The 20,378-nt window shown below is 37.6% G+C and overlaps 1 protein-coding gene across 1 annotated transcript in view; it reads left to right on the top strand.

Annotated features, from left to right (window-relative positions):
- The window catches only part of LOC110446066, a 92,500-nt gene extending 73,208 nt beyond the window's left edge, over positions 1-19,292 (top strand). The window contains exons 19-22 of the mRNA XM_021491030.1: positions 732-994; positions 1,494-1,563; positions 7,211-7,407; positions 18,181-19,292. Of these exons, the coding sequence (XP_021346705.1) occupies positions 732-994; positions 1,494-1,563; positions 7,211-7,407; positions 18,181-18,464 (814 nt within the window). The 3' untranslated portion in view covers positions 18,465-19,292. The remainder of the gene's footprint in view (positions 1-731; positions 995-1,493; positions 1,564-7,210; positions 7,408-18,180) is intronic.
- Positions 19,293-20,378: the final 1,086 nt, after the last annotated feature.

Consider the following 20,378-nt stretch of genomic DNA (forward strand, 5'->3'; position numbering starts at 1 on the left):
ATGTCCTAATCTGATATCTAGGTACATGTTGGTGATCTGTTCTGATCTGATATCTAGGTACAGGTTGGTGATCTGTTCTGATCTGATATCTAGGTTCATGTTGGTAATATGTCCTAATCGGATATCTAGGTACATGTTGGTGATCTGTTCTAATCTGATATCTAGGTACATGTTGGTAATCTGTTCTGATCTGATATCTAGGTACATGTTAGTAATCTGTCCTGATCTGATATCTAGGTACATGTTGGTGATCGGTTCTGATCTGATATCTAGATACATGTTGGTGATCTGTTCTGATCTGATATCTAGGTTCATGTTGGTAATATGTCCTAATCGGATATCTAGGTACATGTTGGTGATCTGTTCTGATCTGATATCTAGGTACATGTTGGTGATCTGTTCTGTAACAAAATAACAAAATTATTACATTTACAGATGAACACTTAATACAAATATTGGGTCTTTCTATTATTGTTTTTCTTTTCTAAAGAATTAATTCGTATGTTTTTTATTATACTGCAAAATGTTGTTACACCAGAAACTTTGAAAGAAAAACAGTAAGCACACCCTAACCGTTTCTACTGTTATCTGTCATTGTATATTGCCAATCCTGGTTTAATTTAACATCTTATTCATTTCCTCAGTACCTGATCAGTAATTGTCAGTATAAGGTGTAATGTTAATCCAGTGAATTCAAATCAAAATATATTTTAACTCAATGATTTCCACAGGCCACTGCGGAAAACCCGTGGACAGAAGGTATTATTTCAGCTGGCTGTTGCTATGCTGTGTTCGTGGGTTGTCTTCCTGGCAGGAGTGGAGCAGACACAGGATTACAATGGGTGTATCGCTGTAGCTGTCCTTCTTCATTACTTCATCCTCGTCACCTTTATGTGGTTGCTCATTGAGGGATTATTACAGTACCTCCGCTTCGTCAAAGTGCTTGGAACCTATATTCCTAGATTTATGCTGAAGTCGTCAATCTTCGCCTGGGGTAAGTAATTTTCCTTCTGTTTGATTCTGTATATTACAGACTTGTTAACGATGCCTTAGGTCTTTGATTGATAAGTAATTTTACTGCATTTGATTGGAACAAATATGATAGCTACCACCAGTGGTGAAAACTATGTTAAGTTGCCTTTTATTGAGAACTCATATGGCATTTCCAGTATGTTTCCGGTTGCCGCCGTTTCGCTTGATAACGATATTGTTAAACGAATCATCAAGCTTAAACTGACTGAGTCGCATTCTTGCTAGTTGGGTTAGGGTTAGGGTATGATAATGTCTACATTGATGAAGACCATTGTATCACTATAATACAATTAACATAGTAAATATTAGCCACATTAATCTAAACACCAGTTTGAGACCAGCGGTTTAAATCGTTCCTGAAGTGCTTCTGTATTTATGTTATTTGTCAGGAAAAAAAAATCTTTTCTTTTAGTGATCTTTGTGAACACCTTTAACGAATCTAACATGATGGTTATTTTCAGGGGTGCCCTTAATTCCCGTGATTGTTGTGTTAGCCATTGACTATCGTCTTTACGACGGCGGAATTCACTAGTAAGTAACTGTTATACAATCATTCACGACGGCGGTTTACACTAGTAAGTAACTGTTATACAATAATTCACGACGGCGGTTTTCACTAGTAAGTAACTGTTATACAATAATTCACGACGGCGGTATTCACTAGTAAGTTATTGTTAAACAATTATTCCCGTGATTGTTGTGTTAGCTATTGACTATCGTCTTTACGACGGCGGAATTCACTAGTAAGTAACTGTTATACAATCATTCACGACGGCGGTTTTCACTAGTAAGTAACTGTTATATAATAATTCACGACGGCGGTATTGACTAGAAAGTTACTGTTATACAAGAATGAACGACGGCAGTATTCACTAGTAAGTTACTGTTATACAAGAATGAACGACGGCGGTATTCACTAGTAAGTTATTGTTATACAAGAATGAACGACGGCGGTATTCACTAGTAAGTTACTGTTATACAAGAATGAACGACGGCGGTATTCACTAGTAAGTTACTGTTATACAAGAATGAACGACGGCGGTATTCACTAGTAAGTTACTGTTATACAAGAATGAACGACGGCGGTATTCACTAGTAAGTTACTGTTATACAAGAATGAACGACGGCGGTATTCACTAGTAAGTTACTGTTATACAAGAATGAACGACGGCGGTATTCACTAGTAAGTTACTGTTATACAAGAATGAACGACGGCGGTATTCACTAGTAAGTTACTGTTATACAAGAATGAACGACGGCGGTATTCACTAGTAAGTTACTGTTATACAAGAATGAACGACGGCGGTATTCACTAGTAAGTTATTGTTATACAAGAATGAACGACGGCGGTATTCACTAGTAAGTTACTGTTATACAAGAATGAACGACGGCGGTATTCACTAGTAAGTTATTGTTATACAATTATTCACGACGGCGGTATTCACTAGTAAGTTATTGTTATACAATAATTCACGACGGCGGTATTCACTAGAAAGTTACTGTTATACAATCATTCACGACGGCAGTATTCACTAGTAAGTTACTGTTATACAAGAATGAACGACGGTGGTATTCACTAGTAAGTTATTGTTATACAAGAATTAACGACGGCGGTATTCACTAGTAAGTTACTGTTATACAATCATTCACGACGGTGGTATTCACTGTCAGTTACTGTTATACAATCAATCACGACGGCGGGATTCACTAGTAAGTTATTGTTATACAAGACTGAACGACGGTGGTATTCACTAGTAAGTTACTGTTATACAATCAATCACGACGGCGTTATTCACTAGTAAGTTATTGTTATACAAGACTCAACGACGGTGGTATTCACTAGTAAGTTACTGTCATACAATCAATCACGACGGCGGTATTCACTAGTAAGTTATTGTTATACAAGACTGAACGACGGTGGTATTCACTAGTAAGTTACTGTCATACAATCAATCACGACGGCGGTATTCACTAGTAAGTAATTGTTATACAATCATTTACGACGGTGGTATTCACTAGTAAGTTATTGTTATACAAGAATGAACGACGGTGGTATTCACTAGTAAGTTACTGTCATACAATCAATCACGACGGCGGTATTCACTAGTAAGTTATTGTTATACAATCATTCACGACGGTGGTATTCGCTAGTAAGTTACTGTTATACAATCATTCACGACGGTGTTATTCACTGTCAGTTACTGTTATACAATCAATCACGACGGCGGTATTCACTAGAAAGTTATTGTTATACAAGAATGAACGACGGCGGAATTCACTTGTAAGTTACTGTGATACAATCATTTACGACGGCGGTATTCACTAGTAAGTTATTGTTATACAAGAATGAACGACGGCGGAATTCACTTGTAAGTTACTGTGATACAATCATTTACGACGGCGGTATTTACTAGTAAGTTATTGTTATACAATCATTCACGACGGTGGTATTCACTAGTAAGTTACTGTTATACAAGAATGAACGACGGTGGTATTCACTAGTAAGTTCCTGTTATACAATCATTCACGAATGTGGTATTCACTAGTAAGTTATTTTTATACCGGTATTCTCTAGTAAGTTACTGTCATACAATAATTCACGATACAAGAATGAAGGACAGTGGTATTCACTAGTAAGTTACTGTCATACAATAATTCACGACGGCGGTATTCTCTAGTAAGTTACTGTCATACAATAATTCACGACGGCGGTATTCTCTAGTAAGTTACTGTCATACAATAATTCACGACGGCGGTATTCACTAGTAAGTTACTGTTATACAAGAATGAACGACGGTGGTATTCACTAGTAAGTTATTGTTATACAAGAATGAACAACGGCGGTATTCACTAGTAAGTTCCTGTTATACAAGAATGAACGACGGCGTTATTCACTAGTAAGTTACTGTTATACAAGAATGAACGACGGCGGTATTCACTAGAAAGTTACTGTTATACAATGTAAGTAACTGTTATACAATAATTCACGACGGCGGTATTCCCTAGTAAGTTACTGTGATACAAGAATAAACGACGGCGGAATTCACTAGTAAGTTACTGTCATACAATAATTCACGACGGCGGTATTCACTAGTAAGTTATTTTTATCCAATCATTCACGACGGTGGTATTCACTAGTAAGTTACTGTTATACAAGAATGAACAACGGCGGTATTCACTAGTAAGTTCCTGTTATACAATCATTCACGAATGTGGTATTCACTAGTAAGTTATTTTTATACAAGAATGAACGACGGCGGTATTCGCTAGTAAGTTATTGTTATACAATAATTCACGACGGCGGTATTCACTAGAAAGTTACTGTTATACAAGAATGAACGACGGCAGTATTCACTAGTAAGTTACTGTTATACAAGAATTAACGACGGCAGTATTCACTAGTAAGTTACTGTTATACCAGAATGAACGACGTTGGTATTCACTAGTAAGTTACTGTTATACAATAATTCACGACGGCGGTATTCCCTAGTAAGTTACTGTGATACAAGAATAAACGACGGCGGAATTCACTAGTAAGTTACTGTGATAAAAGAATGAACGACGGCGGTATTCACTAGTAAGATACTGTTATACAAGAATGAACGACGGGGGTATTCACTAGTAAGTTACTGTTATACAATTATTCACGAATGTGGTATTCACTAGTAAGTTATTTTTATACAAGAATGAACGACGGCGGTATTCGCTAGTAAGTTATTGTTATACAAGAATGAACGACGGCGGAATTCACTTGTAAGTTACTGTGATACAATCATTTACGACGGCGGTATTCACTAGTAAGTAGTAAGTTATTGTTATACAATCATTCACGACGGTGGTATTCGCTAGTAAGTTACTGTTATACAATCATTCACGAATGTGGTATTCACTAGTAAGTTATTTTTATACAATAATTCACGACGGCGGTATTTACTAGTACGTTATTGTTAAACTATTATTCACGACGGCGGGATTCACTAGTAAGTTATTGTTATACAAGAATAAACGACGGCGGAATTCACTAGTAAGTTACTGTGATACAAGAATGAACGACGGCGGTATTCACTAGTAAGTTCCTGTTATACAAGAATGAACGACGGTGGTATTCACTAGTACAATAATTCACGACGGCGGTATTCACTAGTAAGTTATTTTTATACAATAATTCACGACGGCGGGATTTACTAGGAAGTTATTGTTAAACTATTATTCACGACGGCGGTATTAACTAGTAAGTTATTGTTATACAAGAATGAAAGACGGCAGTATTCACTAGTAAGTTACTGTTATACAAGAATTAACGACGGCAGTATTCACTAGTAAGTTACTGTTATACAAGAATGAACAACGGCGGTATTCACTAGTAAGTTCCTGTTATACAAGAATGAACGACGGCGGTATTCACTAGAAAGTTACTGTTATACAAGAATGAACGACGGGGGTATTCACTAGTAAGTTACTGTTATACAAGAATGAACAACGGCGGTATTCACTAGTAAGTTACTGTTATACAATTATTCACGAATGTGGTATTCACTAGAAAGTTATTTTTATACAATAATTCACGACGGCGGTATTTACTAGTACGTTATTGTTAAACTATTATTCACGACGGCGGTATTCACTAGTAAGTTACTGTGATACAATCATTTACGACGGCGGTATTCACTAGTAAGTTATTTTTATACAAGAATGAACGACGGCGGTATTCGCTAGTAAGTTATTGTTATACAAGAATGAAAGACGGCAGTATTCACTAGTAAGTTACTGTTATACAATCATTCACGAATGTGGTATTCACTAGTAAGTTATTTTTATACAATAATTCACGACGGCGGTATTCCCTAGTAAGTTACTGTGATACAAGAATAAACGACGGCGGAATTCACTAGTAAGTTACTGTCATACAATAATTCACGACGGCGGTATTCACTAGAAAGTTACTGTTATACAATGTAAGTAACTGTTATACAATAATTCACGACGGCGGTATTCACTAGTAAGTTATTTTTATACAATAATTCACGACGGCGGTATTTACTAGTAAGTTATTGTTAAACTATTATTCACGACGGCGGTATTCACTAGTAAGTTATTGTTATACAAGAATGAACGACGGCGGTATTCACTAGTAAGTTATTGTTATACAAGAATGAACGACGGCAGTATTCACTAGTAAGTTACTGTTATACCAGAATGAACGACGTCGGTATTCACTAGTAAGTTACTGTTATACCAGAATGAACGACGTCGGTATTCACTAGTAAGTTACTGTTATACCAGAATGAACCAAGGTATAATTCACTAGTAAGTTACTGTTATACAATTATTCACGACGTCGGTATTCACTAGTAAGTTACTGTTATACCAGAATGAACGACGTCGGTATTCACTAGTAAGTTACTGTTATACCAGAATGAACGACGGCGGTATTCACTAGTAAGTTACTGTTATACCAGAATGAACGAAGGTATAATTCACTAGCACAGTAAGTAATTAGTATACAGTAGATACATGTTACACTTGAATTTTTACATCAACAAAAATCACCAGAAAGTTCCCTTTATGATAGTTTACCACAGCGGGTATCACTGGTTAGTATTTGTTTCTTTAAAATGTTTTCGATGCCTTCAAATGATACAAAAAAAATCAATTTCTTACAAACGATTTGATGAAATATCGGCCCATTATTCTAATTGTTCAACAATGTGATCCCTCCTGCACCAGTCCCTGGTGCATTGGATTTTCCCAATATGTCGGATGAGACTTTATGATATACCAAAGCAACTTATCAAGGTTGAACTGTCATCTGCAAAAATGATTTGCTGGAGGTCACCATAAACGGTATAAGGACCATATAAAGTTGTCCCTGAAACAAAGAAACATATTCATAGACTCGTCATAATTGTCATAGTCGTCGTCGCTGATTACCGAAAGAACTACATGTCCTTTGTTGTAGGTGAGTGATGTCATGTAAGCCTGATATAAATTTGCATTTGATCCGTTTTTGCAGTAACCTGATGTCAATTCAAATCTGAATTATATAATTTTGCATTGATTATCTGCTGAACTCCACTTGAGCCCTGTATTGTATTCACAAACAGTCATTCTATTTAACGAAATGCTAGATGTCTCTTTAATCCTGTGTTATATAATCCTGCATTCCTTTTCATTGCAGCTGCTGGATGTCACTTCAACCATTTTACTACGCCTTTGCATTACCCGTAGGCCTGGTCATTTTGATCAACATCGTCGTCTTCATCATGGTGATTGTGAACATTGTGCGCAGACCTGCAGGTCTACAATCTAATCAGTCGGAGCGCAAACGGGCTTTGATGAATTTCTGGGCAGCACTTTCCATATTTGTCTTGTTGGGTAAGGAGATTCGTTTATTAAATACATTTTTGTAACCAATAAACCAGCATTTAAATAGCTTATATACTTACAGCACTGGAATTTAAAGCTTTTGTATATTTATAAATAACTTCATTACATTCAGATCGTTTGTATTCCGTCTATATAAATAATTAAGTTTACTGATATAAACACGACATTCGACTATTAGGAGTTGATTAGTAATTTCGAAATTTTGAGCAATCGCTTTCAATATTCATTAGCCATATTAGTCGTGGCTGCTGTAGGTCGCGTGAGCATCGTTCGTACTGACTCCTCTGTTTGGAGTCAGAAAATCTAAACAAGATCATTTTCTTATTTGATGATTTATGGAGCGTCATTTCAGTTAACACCTTTTCTGTAATAGGGTTAATTAGGGTTAAACGTAAAACGTCGTCAATACAACGGAGCAAATGTACCGTATCGACAATCCAAAAGGACAAAAATTACCTTATCGTCAATCCCAAAGAGGAATACCTACCACATCTTCAATACACAAGAACTGATGCACCAACTCGACCATTTACAACGACAGAATTCAACACATCGTTAGTACACGATGACAAATTTTACGGTAGTAGCAATGCACTTCATCAAAATATACCACAACGTCAATAGACAAGGCCTAATGTATTACATCGTCTGTAAACAAATCAACCATATCGCAAATTACTAAAGACACATTAACAATATCGACAATCCACAAGGACGAACGTATGTCATCATTAAAAAGAGGTGTTATGTAATATTAACACGGTACAAATTGAAATAGTCCAATTACACAGAAATGAAGTGCACCAAAATGTCGGGAAAAAGTGACAATGAATTACAACTCACAAAATTACCACAATCTCAATCGAAAATGAACACATGTACAACTTCGTCAATACACAAAAACAAAAAAATACCACAACGTCGATAAACAAAAATGAAATGGATCACTACGTCAATACACAAAGATTTATGTATACCATGTTTTGTACAGTAGGACAAAATGAGCCACATCTTCAATTCCTAAAGACAATCAACAAGGTCGATATGTTCTGTGGCAAAATTTTCCAGCAAACTACACTCCTATTGGTCCAAGCTGTGCCCCTTTTCATGTTGATTTAAATAGGTTTTCATATGAGGCTTAACTTATTGAAGAGCTTATCAGGACGTGAAGCAAAAACCAAAATCGATCAGTTCCACAACTACATTTATCGGTGATGTACTGTCTTTGAAAAACAAGGAATGTATTGACCACATGAATCGTTTATACACGCTAGAAGTTGACAACTGGGACACTACAGACTCTTCTGCAGCCGGTTTTCTCGATCATTATATACAACATGACCAATAATAAAGGCTGATTGCTGAGCTGTATAATACGCGGGACGATTTCAACTTTCCAATCCTGCACTTTCCCTTTCTGGATAGTAACATCCCCACTTCTCTAACCACGGTGTTCACATGTTGCAGTTGATTCAGTATTTAAGGTCTTGCTCCGAATATCATGACCTCCGTGATAGATGTCGACCGCTTCGCAATAACTTACAACATAGGTGTTCAAAGATGCAGGGTTAATGAAGACTATAGACAGGTTTTATGCTCGCCTACATGATCTCGTAGGGTAATATGTTATTTCTTTGTGTGATGTGAAGGCAATGTGTTGATCAAGCCCAAAAATGTGCATTGTGTGTGGTTTTATTGTCTCTACCCGAGTTTTCGGTTTAAGGACGTGACATTACGTGGATTTGACCTGGATTTACAGGCGAGTCCTCGATGAAGCATATCACACTTGCGCGCAAACCTTGGGTAGAAAAGTACCTCCTTTTATCTCTGACGCAGTAGCTCCTAGCTTCACTTGTCTCTTAGGAATAACAAATGCAACTTTATGACCATTGTCATGCGGTAATGTTGTTGTTTTTCCGTAGATATCGATATTTTGTTGTACTGTATTCATTTTATGCTTTGTCAACCTTTAAACTTATCTTATTCATCTCAAAATTTTGCAATTGGATTCGTGAGAAAAATACACTAAAACACGCAGGATTTGAAGATGTACTTTATACATATTTAAGTATTTCATCACAGATAAAAGATATCTCCAAACGTTTATTTTGATTGCGATTTTAAACACTGTAAACACTCTCCGTTTTCCGCTTTTGTACATTTAGTTTATATATTGTATATATTGGTATATTCAAACTTAATATTCTTAAAGGACTCTTTTCTATCGGCATTTGGTATATAACTCGCTATATTCCCCAGGGTTACTTCTCTTGCAGTGTTAACTCACCGTAGAAGTAATTATTATATAATATAAGGCTTCTGCAGTGCAATAAAGGGGTGCAATAAAATTGATATTGAACGTGTGCAATAAAGATGCAAATGAGCGCGCGACACCGTGGGAACTAGGTCGTATTCCTACGCACTACTACTACTACTACTATAGTATAGGCCTACTACAACATGGCTGACGTAAACATTGGGGATTCTGTTCGAATTGACGGCAAAGGTAGGGGCACAGTACAAGAACTTGTTCCAATGGGATTTGCAACATTTTATAGAGTTTTAATCGAGGGAAGTGATATTGAGGTTGACTTGCCAGGTGATCGGTTAGAGCCAATACCCCAGACTATGACTCAGTCGTCCTCGCTACCACAAAAGCAGACGACACCCAACCAAACTCAAAGGTTTGTTCCGGTCCAACAAACGGAAATTGGGTCATTCATTGAACAACAATCAAATAAGAACACTCTACTGAAAACGTGGAATGACATGAAAGTATTGAAAGCCTTTTTCGAAACTCCAGAAATCAACGAATCCCGAAGTATTCAAAACATACCCCCTCCCGAATTATCTCCGTTGCTTTCCCAATTTTTCATGAGTGTCCGAAAAGTGGACGGTTCTGAATATGAACCAAACAGTCTCAGATCTATGATGTCAAGCTTTGATCGCCAGCTACGCCGATTTAATTATGGTCATGCTATTATTACTAGTCCCCTGTTTGCCCAGGTTAGAGAAGTGTTGAAAAGTAAACAAAAACAGTTAAAACGCGATGGAAAAGGTAACCTTGACAACCGTAGTGATGCTATCAGCGACGAGGAGATCGACGTTTTGTGGAGAAAAGGTCAATTTGGAACTCAAAACCCTGACGCTATTTTACAGACACTTTGGTTTTTCAATACAGTACATTTTGGTTTACGGGGATCAGCGGAGCATCGCGATATGTGCTGGGGGGACGTTACACTACAAAACCACACTGACGGACATGAATATCTAGAGTTTACGGAAAGACAAACAAAAACCAGGACAGGGGAGAACACCCGTGATGTACGCAAAGTAAAACCAAAATTGTGGGCAAACACTGAAAATCCCGAAAGGTGTCCTGTTCATGTTTACAAATGCTATGCAGATATGAGACCTACGACTTACTGTAAAGGATCAGATCCATTTTATATAGCTACTACAACAAAAAGCTCACCTGGAAGTCATGAGACTTGGTTCAAGCGCCAACCCGTTGGTATCAACAAGCTAAAATCCATGATGCAACGTGCCATAAAGGGAGCAGGAATCCAAACTGACAAACACTTGTCAAATCACAGTGCGAGGAAATATCTTGTCCAGAAATTGAACGATAATAACATCCCCGCTAACCATATAATGCAAATTTCTGGTCACCGAAACATTTCTTCTATTAATAATTATTCACACATCAACACGAATCAACACAAAGAAATCTCCAAAATACTGCACGGAAATCCAACAGCACCTGAGACCGGATGCAACACAACATCACTGACACAACAATCAATGGCGTGTAACCAGTCAACTTCCTCTGTTGTCAGGGTCCAGGGCGGTTTCCAAAGTATCTTTTCAGGTGCTGTCACAGGAGGAAACATACAAGTTCATGTTTACCAAGGACCTCCTCTGAAAAAACGCGCCCGTGTTATAGAAAGTGACAGTGATTCTCAGTAGGCCTAATATCCAACACATGTGTTTTCGGTTTCCGACGACCTTCACAGTGCGCGCGCTCTTACACTGTTCATGACGTCACCGATGAAAAAAAACAGTTTTTTTCCGAAGCGAAAAAAAAGAAGTCATATTTTGTAAACTTTTATTATTTCAATTGTTATCACAATTAAAATGATCGTTAAAAGTAAAACTGTTGGCCATTTATTATTCTGATAAAATTCTGCGGACTACTTTTGTTAGCGGAACATGCTCTCAAATTAGTATATGTGATGCGTCCTTTCTCGTCGTCATTGCATATAGAGACGTTAGTATTGAAACCACTTATGTAGGTAGGTTTCTCGAATTATATAATAAATAGAATCTAACACTCGTGTTCATGTTATATTGAATTTATTGAACTCGTATATTAATTTCATATGAAATTAATATACTCGTTCAATAAATTCAATATAACATGAACACTCGTGCTAGATCCTCTATATATTCCCCAGGGTTACTTCTCTTGCAGTGTTAACTCACCGTAGAAGTTTTGTCAATGTCTGAACAACGTGCATATTATTATTGTTATATTTGGAGATGAGTAAGGTAAGGTACGACAATTGATCTAAGACTTCGTGCGTAAACTGTGAAAAAATCTGTGTTATCGCCTTCAGATAGTAAAACATCTGTTAGACTGCAGCTTTACCCTAGCCTTGCTCATCCTGGGCATATTTAGAAAGCTGCTTGCATTTTGCATATTTTCCCAAAACAATTTCTTTTGCCTGCTACGTAGTAATGTTTTGAGAGAAAAAAAACAAAATGTTTGCAGCTCATTTTTTGGAGTATCAAAACGAAAATTTAGTATATTACGATAAAACCAAACAATGTCTTACTGATATCAGAGTATTCTAATCTTTGTCGATCATTAACCTCAATAACACCTACCCTCCTATGCAGTTTTACAATTATTTTTCAAACTTGTTTCAATTTAATACTGCAACAAGCTAATCAATAACAACTTTGCTCCCCCTAGGTGTCACGTGGGTATTCGGATACCTAGCCATTGAGGACGCTCGTATCCCCTTTCAGTACATATTCACAATTTGCAACGCGTTTCAAGGATTTTTCATCTTCTTGCTGTTTGTTACCCGCGACCCACAAGTCAGAAAGGAATGGATGGCAGTGTGTTGCGGAGACAAGAAGAAGACTGACCGTACCGGATATGATTCATCTGCAGGTTCAAGATCTAAAGACGCGACTGCATTGACGGATCTGTCTTCAGCCAAGAATTCCAGCTTTACTTGAGTGACAAATACAAAATGTACATTTAAGATTGATTTTAATCCTTATAAAGTTATCAGTGTTTAATTCAATGAAGTAGAACTCCAGGTACACAACCGCAAAGTTGCGTTGCCTATAACGTATCCGCAGTTTGGTATAAATCCGCGATAACTCGCATATAAGTGCTTCATTCGATTGAAAACGAACACTAATAGTCGTTGAATAGCATTTGTTGAAATCCATATAATATGATTGATAGTTTTCCTACAATTCTAATATGATTTATAATACTTCTGGTGAGTTATGCAATATATTCATTTGAGTGAAGTGTACATGCTATTGTTTAATTGCTTTCTATAAACAGACATTTTTTTTAGTATTATTTACGTCACTAAATCTGCTAGTCTGATTAGCTGTGCTAAATGCTTTTTGTGTCGCCTGAAACCCGAGGCAACATATAGGTATTACTTTGTCGGCGTCGTCGTCGTCGGTTTCGTCGTCTGATACAAGGTTTCCGTGCGATAACTTGAGTTCCCTTTAGTTGATTGAACTCAAACTTTGTATACATATTGCATACCAATATAGTTCGGACGAGTTCTCATTTAAGAAGTTTACGTGGATTTATGTCCTTTTTAATGCTAAATAAGGGCATTGTTTAGTTAATGCAATAACGTTGTTAACATATATTACGGTTTGCTTTGTCGAATTATATTTTGCCGCGTTTTGGCGTATCACACTTGACATAGCAACACTGAACTTCGTTTTTGGCGTTGCGTCGGTTGCGTCGTCTGGAACAAAGTTTCCTTGCGATAATTTCAGTTTCCTTGAGTTCTTGGAACACATATTGCATACTTATATAGCTTAGACGAGTTCTCATTTCAGTAGTTTACGTGCATTTTAAGTGGAGTTATGTCCCTTGATGTGTCGCCTGCAACGCGAGGTATTACTTTGTCGTGGTCGGTTGCGTCGTCCGAAACAAGGTTTCCGTGCGATTACTTGAGTTCTCTTTGGTTGATTGAACTCAAACGTCCACTGCTGTGGAATTCTTGTTTTATATGTTACAAATATCCTATACATAATATTATATAATCGATCGCGATCGTAACACTATTCCGTGTATCTTTAAGTATTAACTTTGATTAATCACAGAGAAACAGTCACGTATTGCTAGTATTAATGCTATGTGTATAGCAGCACAGTAATACATTAGGGGTATTGTGATAACGGTGAAACTCCATACATACTACTTACCTCTGTGTTATGAGAATGAGTAAGTAGTGATACCTCGGTACCGTCAACGTAGACAGACCACATTATCCTATCCAGTTATCACATTGACCTATCCAGTTAACACATTGACCTATCCAGTTAACACATTAGTAGTAAATGATAATTCGAGGTTCTTATGTAACGCTTTATCACAACCTAGTTCGTAGTCGTCTCAAAGCGGTTAATGCACATTTATCCGTGGTTATAGGGCCTTTGCAACCAGCCAATACCTTTCTCAACTTCCTGGGGAGTATACAGCCGGTGCTGCCATTTCGGGGCTAACAGCTAGCATTCAACAATTCTTGCACTGCCTAACCACGTACTCATTTACAGCTGAGTAGACTGGCACAAGCGGAGTGAAGTATCTTGCTCAAAGATACAACATAGTGCTGTGCCGTGACTCGAACACGCAACCATTCGGTCACGAGCCCGGCGTCCTACCACTAGACTACCGTGCCTCCACAGTTAACACATTGACCTAAACAGTTAACGCATTGACCTATCCAGTTAACACATTGACCTATCCAGTAAGCTCGTTGACCTATCCAGTTAACACGTTGACCTATCCAGTTAACACATTGACCTATCCAGTTAACACATTGACCTATTCAGTTAACAAATTGACCTATCCAGTTAACACATTGACATATCCAGTTAACACATTGACCTATCCAGTTAACACATTGACCTATCCAGTTAACACGTTGACCTATCCAGTTTACCTTTGATTATGGTGCTGATTATTAGGCAGGCATGTCCATATTCATACAAGCAGCATATATAAGTAGATTTACCCCTCAACAAAGCCACACCCAAATAATAGGTGAAATGTCCCGAGCCGTGTAAAATGTGCGTCTCGAGTCGTGTATAGTGTGCGTTTCGCATCGTGTATAGTGTGCGTCTCGCGTCGTGTATAGTATGCGTCTCGCGTCGTGTATAGTGTGCGTCTCGAGTCGTGTATAGTGTGTTTCGAGTCATGTATAGTGTGCGTCTCGAGTCGTGTTTAGTGTGTGTTTCAAGTCGTGTATAGTGTGCGTCTCGCGTCGTGTATAGTGTGCGTCTCGCTTCGTGTATAGTGTGCGTCTCGAGTCGTGTATAGGGTGTTTCGAGTCGTGTATAGTGTGCGTCTCGGGTCGTGTATAGTGTGCGTCTCGAGTCGTGTAAAGTGTGTTTCGAGTCATGTATAGTGTGCGTCTCGCGCCGTGTTTAGTGTGTGTTTCAAGTCGTGTATAGTGTGCGTCTCGCGGCGTGTATAGTGTGCGTCTCGCGTCGTGTATAGGGTGCGTCTCGCGGCGTGTATAGTGTGCGTCTCGCGTCGTGTATAGGGTGCGTCTCGCGGCGTGTATAGTGTGCGTCTCGCGTCGTGTATAGGGTGCGTCTCGCGGCGTGTATAGTGTGCGTCTCGCGTCGTGTATAGGGTGCGTCTCGCGGCGTGTATAGTGTGCGTCTCGCGTCGTGTATAGTGTGTGTCTCGCGTCGTGTATAGTGTGCGTCTCGAGGCGTGTATAGTGTGCGTCTCGAGGCGTGTATAGTGTGTTTCGAGTCGTGTATAGTGTGGGTCTCGAGTCGTGTATAGTGTGTTTCGAGTCGGGTATAGTGTGCGTCTCGAGTCGGGTATAGTGTGGTTCGAGTCGTGTATAGTGTGCGTCTCGAGTCGTTTTTAGTGTGGGTTTCGAGTCGTGTATAGTGTGCGTCTCGCGTCGTGTATAGTGTGCGTCTCGCGGCGTGTATAGTGTGCGTCTCGCGTCGTGTATAGTGTGCGTCTCGCGGCGTGTATAGTGTGCGTCTCGCGTCGTGTATAGGGTGCGTCTCGCGGCGTGTATAGTGTGCGTCTCGCGTCGTGTATAGGGTGCGTCTCGCGGCGTGTATAGTGTGCGTCTCGCGTCGTGTATAGGGTGCGTCTCGCGGCGTGTATAGTGTGCGTCTCGCGTCGTGTATAGTGTGTTTCGAGTCGTGTATAGTGGGCGTCTCGAGTCGTGGATAGTGGGTTTCGAGTCGTGTATAGTGTGCGTCTCGAGTCGTGTATAGTGTGCATTCTGAACATAAATGCAATCGCCCGATATGAATATTCCACGGAAATGTCATCGTTACGTGATATTTTTGTCTGATTATAATTACCGCCTGCTTCACTTTTTATTTGCAAGTATAGCGATATTGATACCATTTTATAATGCTCATTTTTCCAGTGTTGTTTAAGAGTGTTTGTAGTTAGACCTCGCTACTGTTCTCTACATACTGCTATTTCTAATCATTATTAGTCGGTGTGTGTAGCTATATATCGTAGCCAATCCAAACCTACCGTCTAGTATTGTGTTATGTTTGGCTATAAGCAGTAAGCCATCTTTACGGCTCCATCCACACTGTTAATTCCTATGTTGTAAGTGATGTGCGTATATATAATCTTTACACTAAAACACTGCAATGAACAAAGTCCTCTTAAGGGTAAACTACCTGAAACATGTACGGGGTCGATATAATGAGGTAAGGGTTTGCACAGCTATTACATACAGTAGTCAAGCATTGTACTGCTTTAAGTTGGGACTCACAGTTTTGTATTTGTTTATAATGATGTGGACTGTTGGTAGCTCTTAGTTTGAAAGCAAACTAACATCCTTCGAGATATATAGTAGCAATTAACATAGAACAGTTAACATGTATAATGACACATAATCACTGTAGCCATCGATACAGCACATAATCACGACATGTGCACTGGTTGGTTAAACATAATAATAGAAATCAGAGCCCGGATGTTCAAAGCTTGATCAGATTATCGAACCGTTATCACAAATATTCAAAATATGATTTTTGAGATTTAGCTAAAATACTACAAATGTGTTTATTGTAAGGAAATTGTCCTTTTTAATACTTATACATACAGCTTTGATTTTAATTAGTTTTGAAATTTTCTAGTTTGAAATTAAATATACTAGTTTAAACTGTTGCGTTAAGATGTTGTGAAGATGATCAGGATTTGAAGGATTGGACCCAGTCATTTACTCTTACACAGCTTGATTTGTTATACTCAGGTGTTCGATATACTCAGGTAGTCGATATAATCAGGTAGTCGATATACTCAGGTAGTCGATATACTCAGCTGTTTGATATTCTTATTCCAGATGCAACTGTTACGGAGAAATATTCTTTTTATTCGTTTCCTGAATTATTATTTGTGGAACAGAGTTTTGAATTATGTTGTGTTGTTGTCCTGGGTTAGACTAATAGTAGTATAATGGTGGTATGTGTATGGGAAAAAATACAACCAGGAAAAGTTAGAGGGGGAAAGTGCTAATCTAACCACTGATATTACGGGAACAAGTTGCTAAATAGTAGGATATGCTAATCATATTAAAGGATAAATGTAAAATAAACAGTAACTTGCAAAAATGAGATTATTTTCGTAAAATTTGATTACGTGAGTAAATAAAAATAGCAGAATATGCTAATCATGTTGAAGAATGAATGCCGAAAAAACAGTTATTCGCAAGAATGAGATTATATTGATAAAATTTTCTTATGCGAGTAAATAAAAATAGTAGAATATGCAAATCATATTGAAGAATAAATGCAAAAAAACGTAACTCGCAAAATGAGATTATCTACATAAAATTTGATTATGTAAATAAATAAGAATAGTAGAATATGCTAACCATATTTAAGAATAAATGCAAAAAAAACAGTAACTCGCAAAAATGATATTATCTACATAAAATTTAATCATATGAGTAAATAAAAATATTAAGATATGCAAATCAAATTGAAGAATAAATGTAAAAACAGTTTCTTGCAAAAATGAGATTATCTACATAAAATTTAATTATATGAGTAAATAAAAATATTAAAATATGCAAATCAAATTGAAGAATAAATGTAAAAACAGTTACTCGCACAAATGATAATATTTATATAAAATTTGATTATGTGAGTATATAAAATTGTAGAATATGCTTATCATATTGAAGAATAAATGCAAAAAAAACAGTTCTCGCAAAAATGATATTATTTATATAACTTTAATTTTGTGAGTAAATAAAAACGAGAAATATGGTTCCCCTTCTAGTTACAAAGATTAAAAAGTATGAAAAGTTGACGCGCTGTTTAATAACCTTGCTTCATGCTGTAACTAAATCGTTTAGGGATAATTTATTCTCATTACTTATCACTCATTGTCTCTACACTCCATTCCAATGCCCGTCCTGCTCTTGACTTTCTAAATAATTCTTGTTTATTTATTAAACAAAATATATTCCGTTTTTACATATTCAGGTATCACTTGGATCTTTGGATACCTGGCCATTGAAGATGCACGTATCCCCTTTCAGTACATATTTACCTTATGTAATGTCTTCCAGGGATTTTTCATTTTCATCTTGTTTGTTACCCGCGATCCACAGGTGAGAAAACAATGGAAAGCGCTTTGCTGTAAACCCGCAGCCAAACAGGGATATTACGAAGTTGATACGAAATCGAAAGGCTCAGCTGATTTTTTAGACGAGTCACAACAAACAACTCGTCTCACAACTCCCACTGAAATTGTTGATACATGTTAGGGATCCCCGTACCACTGTCAAAAACTGTAAGTTAACGTTAGGAATGGTTTTGTTCTGGCTTGACTTTAGCTTTGATAAATCATATTTGGAAAAAAAAAAAAACTTTTGCGGGACTTTTAGGAACAAATAAAAAAAAAAAAAACAATACAAAATAGTATCAACAACAGTGTTCTGGGAGAAAATATTCGGCTGTACTAGACCTGGAATGTGAACCCTGGACTTCAGATTATTAACTATTGGTTAGGGTTAGGGTTAGGGTTCTTGGTGTACTAGGCCTGGAATGTGAACCCTGAACTTCAGATAATTAACTTTTGGTCTTACGGATTGGGTTAGGGTTAGGGTTCTGGGTGTGCTAGACCGGGAATGTGAACCCTGGACTTCAGATTATTAACTATTGGTCTTACGGATTGAGCTCTCTGGCCACTTGAGTACCTTGACCTGATTGTGCTACATTTTGATCCGAAGTGACATTAAGGGGAGGTTACTCTATGTACGAAAACCACAGTACAGCGGGGCAAGGACCAGGGTTAACTGAAAAATGGCCATCTGAGAAAAACAGCGTTTTATTTGTTTAGTTTTAAAAATCAAAATGCAGTTAGTATTGAAATATAACCTGATACATTTGTATGATGATGTGTGTTCCAAATGTTTAAATGAGTATTTGTAGTTAAAATCTATATGCATTTTGTCAAATACCACTTTTCTGTTGAATGTACACGGCTTTCAATGTCAAAATCATGCGTTTTCAAGTCCTTCACTAATTGTAATTCTGCACATTTATGTCGCAATAACACTTTTTGTTTGTGAAATAAACATTTATACTTTTTCATGTTTATTGTTAGTGTAACTTTTTATCACGAGAGTCTATAGGTCTTTTTCAAAATACAACATTGACACAACAATAACACCAATAACTCCACCTTTGAACCCGTCTGTCCTCGGGGATAACACAACTTACAAACATTCTTAACGACACATGTACAATGGACGTTAATTCAAAACATCTTTGGTGGGTTCAGCGTCTTTACACAGAACGCGTATAGTAAAATCTCGTTATATTGCCACAACTTGTCCAGATATAATGGACCTTAAAATGCTGGCGGTTAGCTATATAGCGAATAGAAAGAGGGGCATTATATTGAGGTTTGGCTTTAAATTATTTCTTATCTGACCAGCAAATATATTCACTCCAAGTATAACTCATTTTATGGTAATAAGTCAACCTATTTCCAGTAGTTCGAGGCGGTCAATATGGGATACCCTGAAGAACGGGGCAGTGTCTGCTGTATACTCAACTTCAAAGTCATAGAATAACCAAATTGTATATGCAGCATAAACCAAGACTTTCTTTATTAGCAAAGGACCAAGTGAGCTTTTGCCTTGGTGCAGCGTCCGTCCGTCTGTCCGTCCGTCCGTCCTTCCGGCATTAGCTTTTTACTTTGAACAGCTTCCTCCGAATAATCAAGAGGCCTATAATGATGCATTTTAGCCAGTAGCATCCTGGGATGAAGAGCTACCAAGTTTGTTGAAATGAATGACTTTCGCCAATTTTCCAAGTCACATAGGTCAAATATGTTTAAATCTATGAACAACTTCTTCTGAATAACCAGGGAACCCAGGATGATGATATTTGGCTAGTGCTTAGCAGGCATGAGGGGCTTCCAAGTTTGGTCAAATGAATGACCTTCACCCATATTCAAGGTCACATTGGTCAAATATGTTTTAAACCTTTCGTTGTAACAACCTCTTCTGAATAACCAAAATGCCTAGTGTTGAAATTTGGCCAGAAGCATGCAGAGCTAAAGGTTCACCAAGTTTGTTTTACGACTTATCTTAAATAAAAAATGACTAGGATGATGACGTTTTCCCACTAGCATGCTGAGAGGAAAGGTTTGAAACCTTCAAAAGAATGAG

Source organism: Mizuhopecten yessoensis, unplaced genomic scaffold (genome assembly GCF_002113885.1).
Source record: "Mizuhopecten yessoensis strain PY_sf001 unplaced genomic scaffold, ASM211388v2 scaffold285, whole genome shotgun sequence".
In the NCBI taxonomy this organism is placed as follows: domain Eukaryota; kingdom Metazoa; phylum Mollusca; class Bivalvia; order Pectinida; family Pectinidae; genus Mizuhopecten; species Mizuhopecten yessoensis.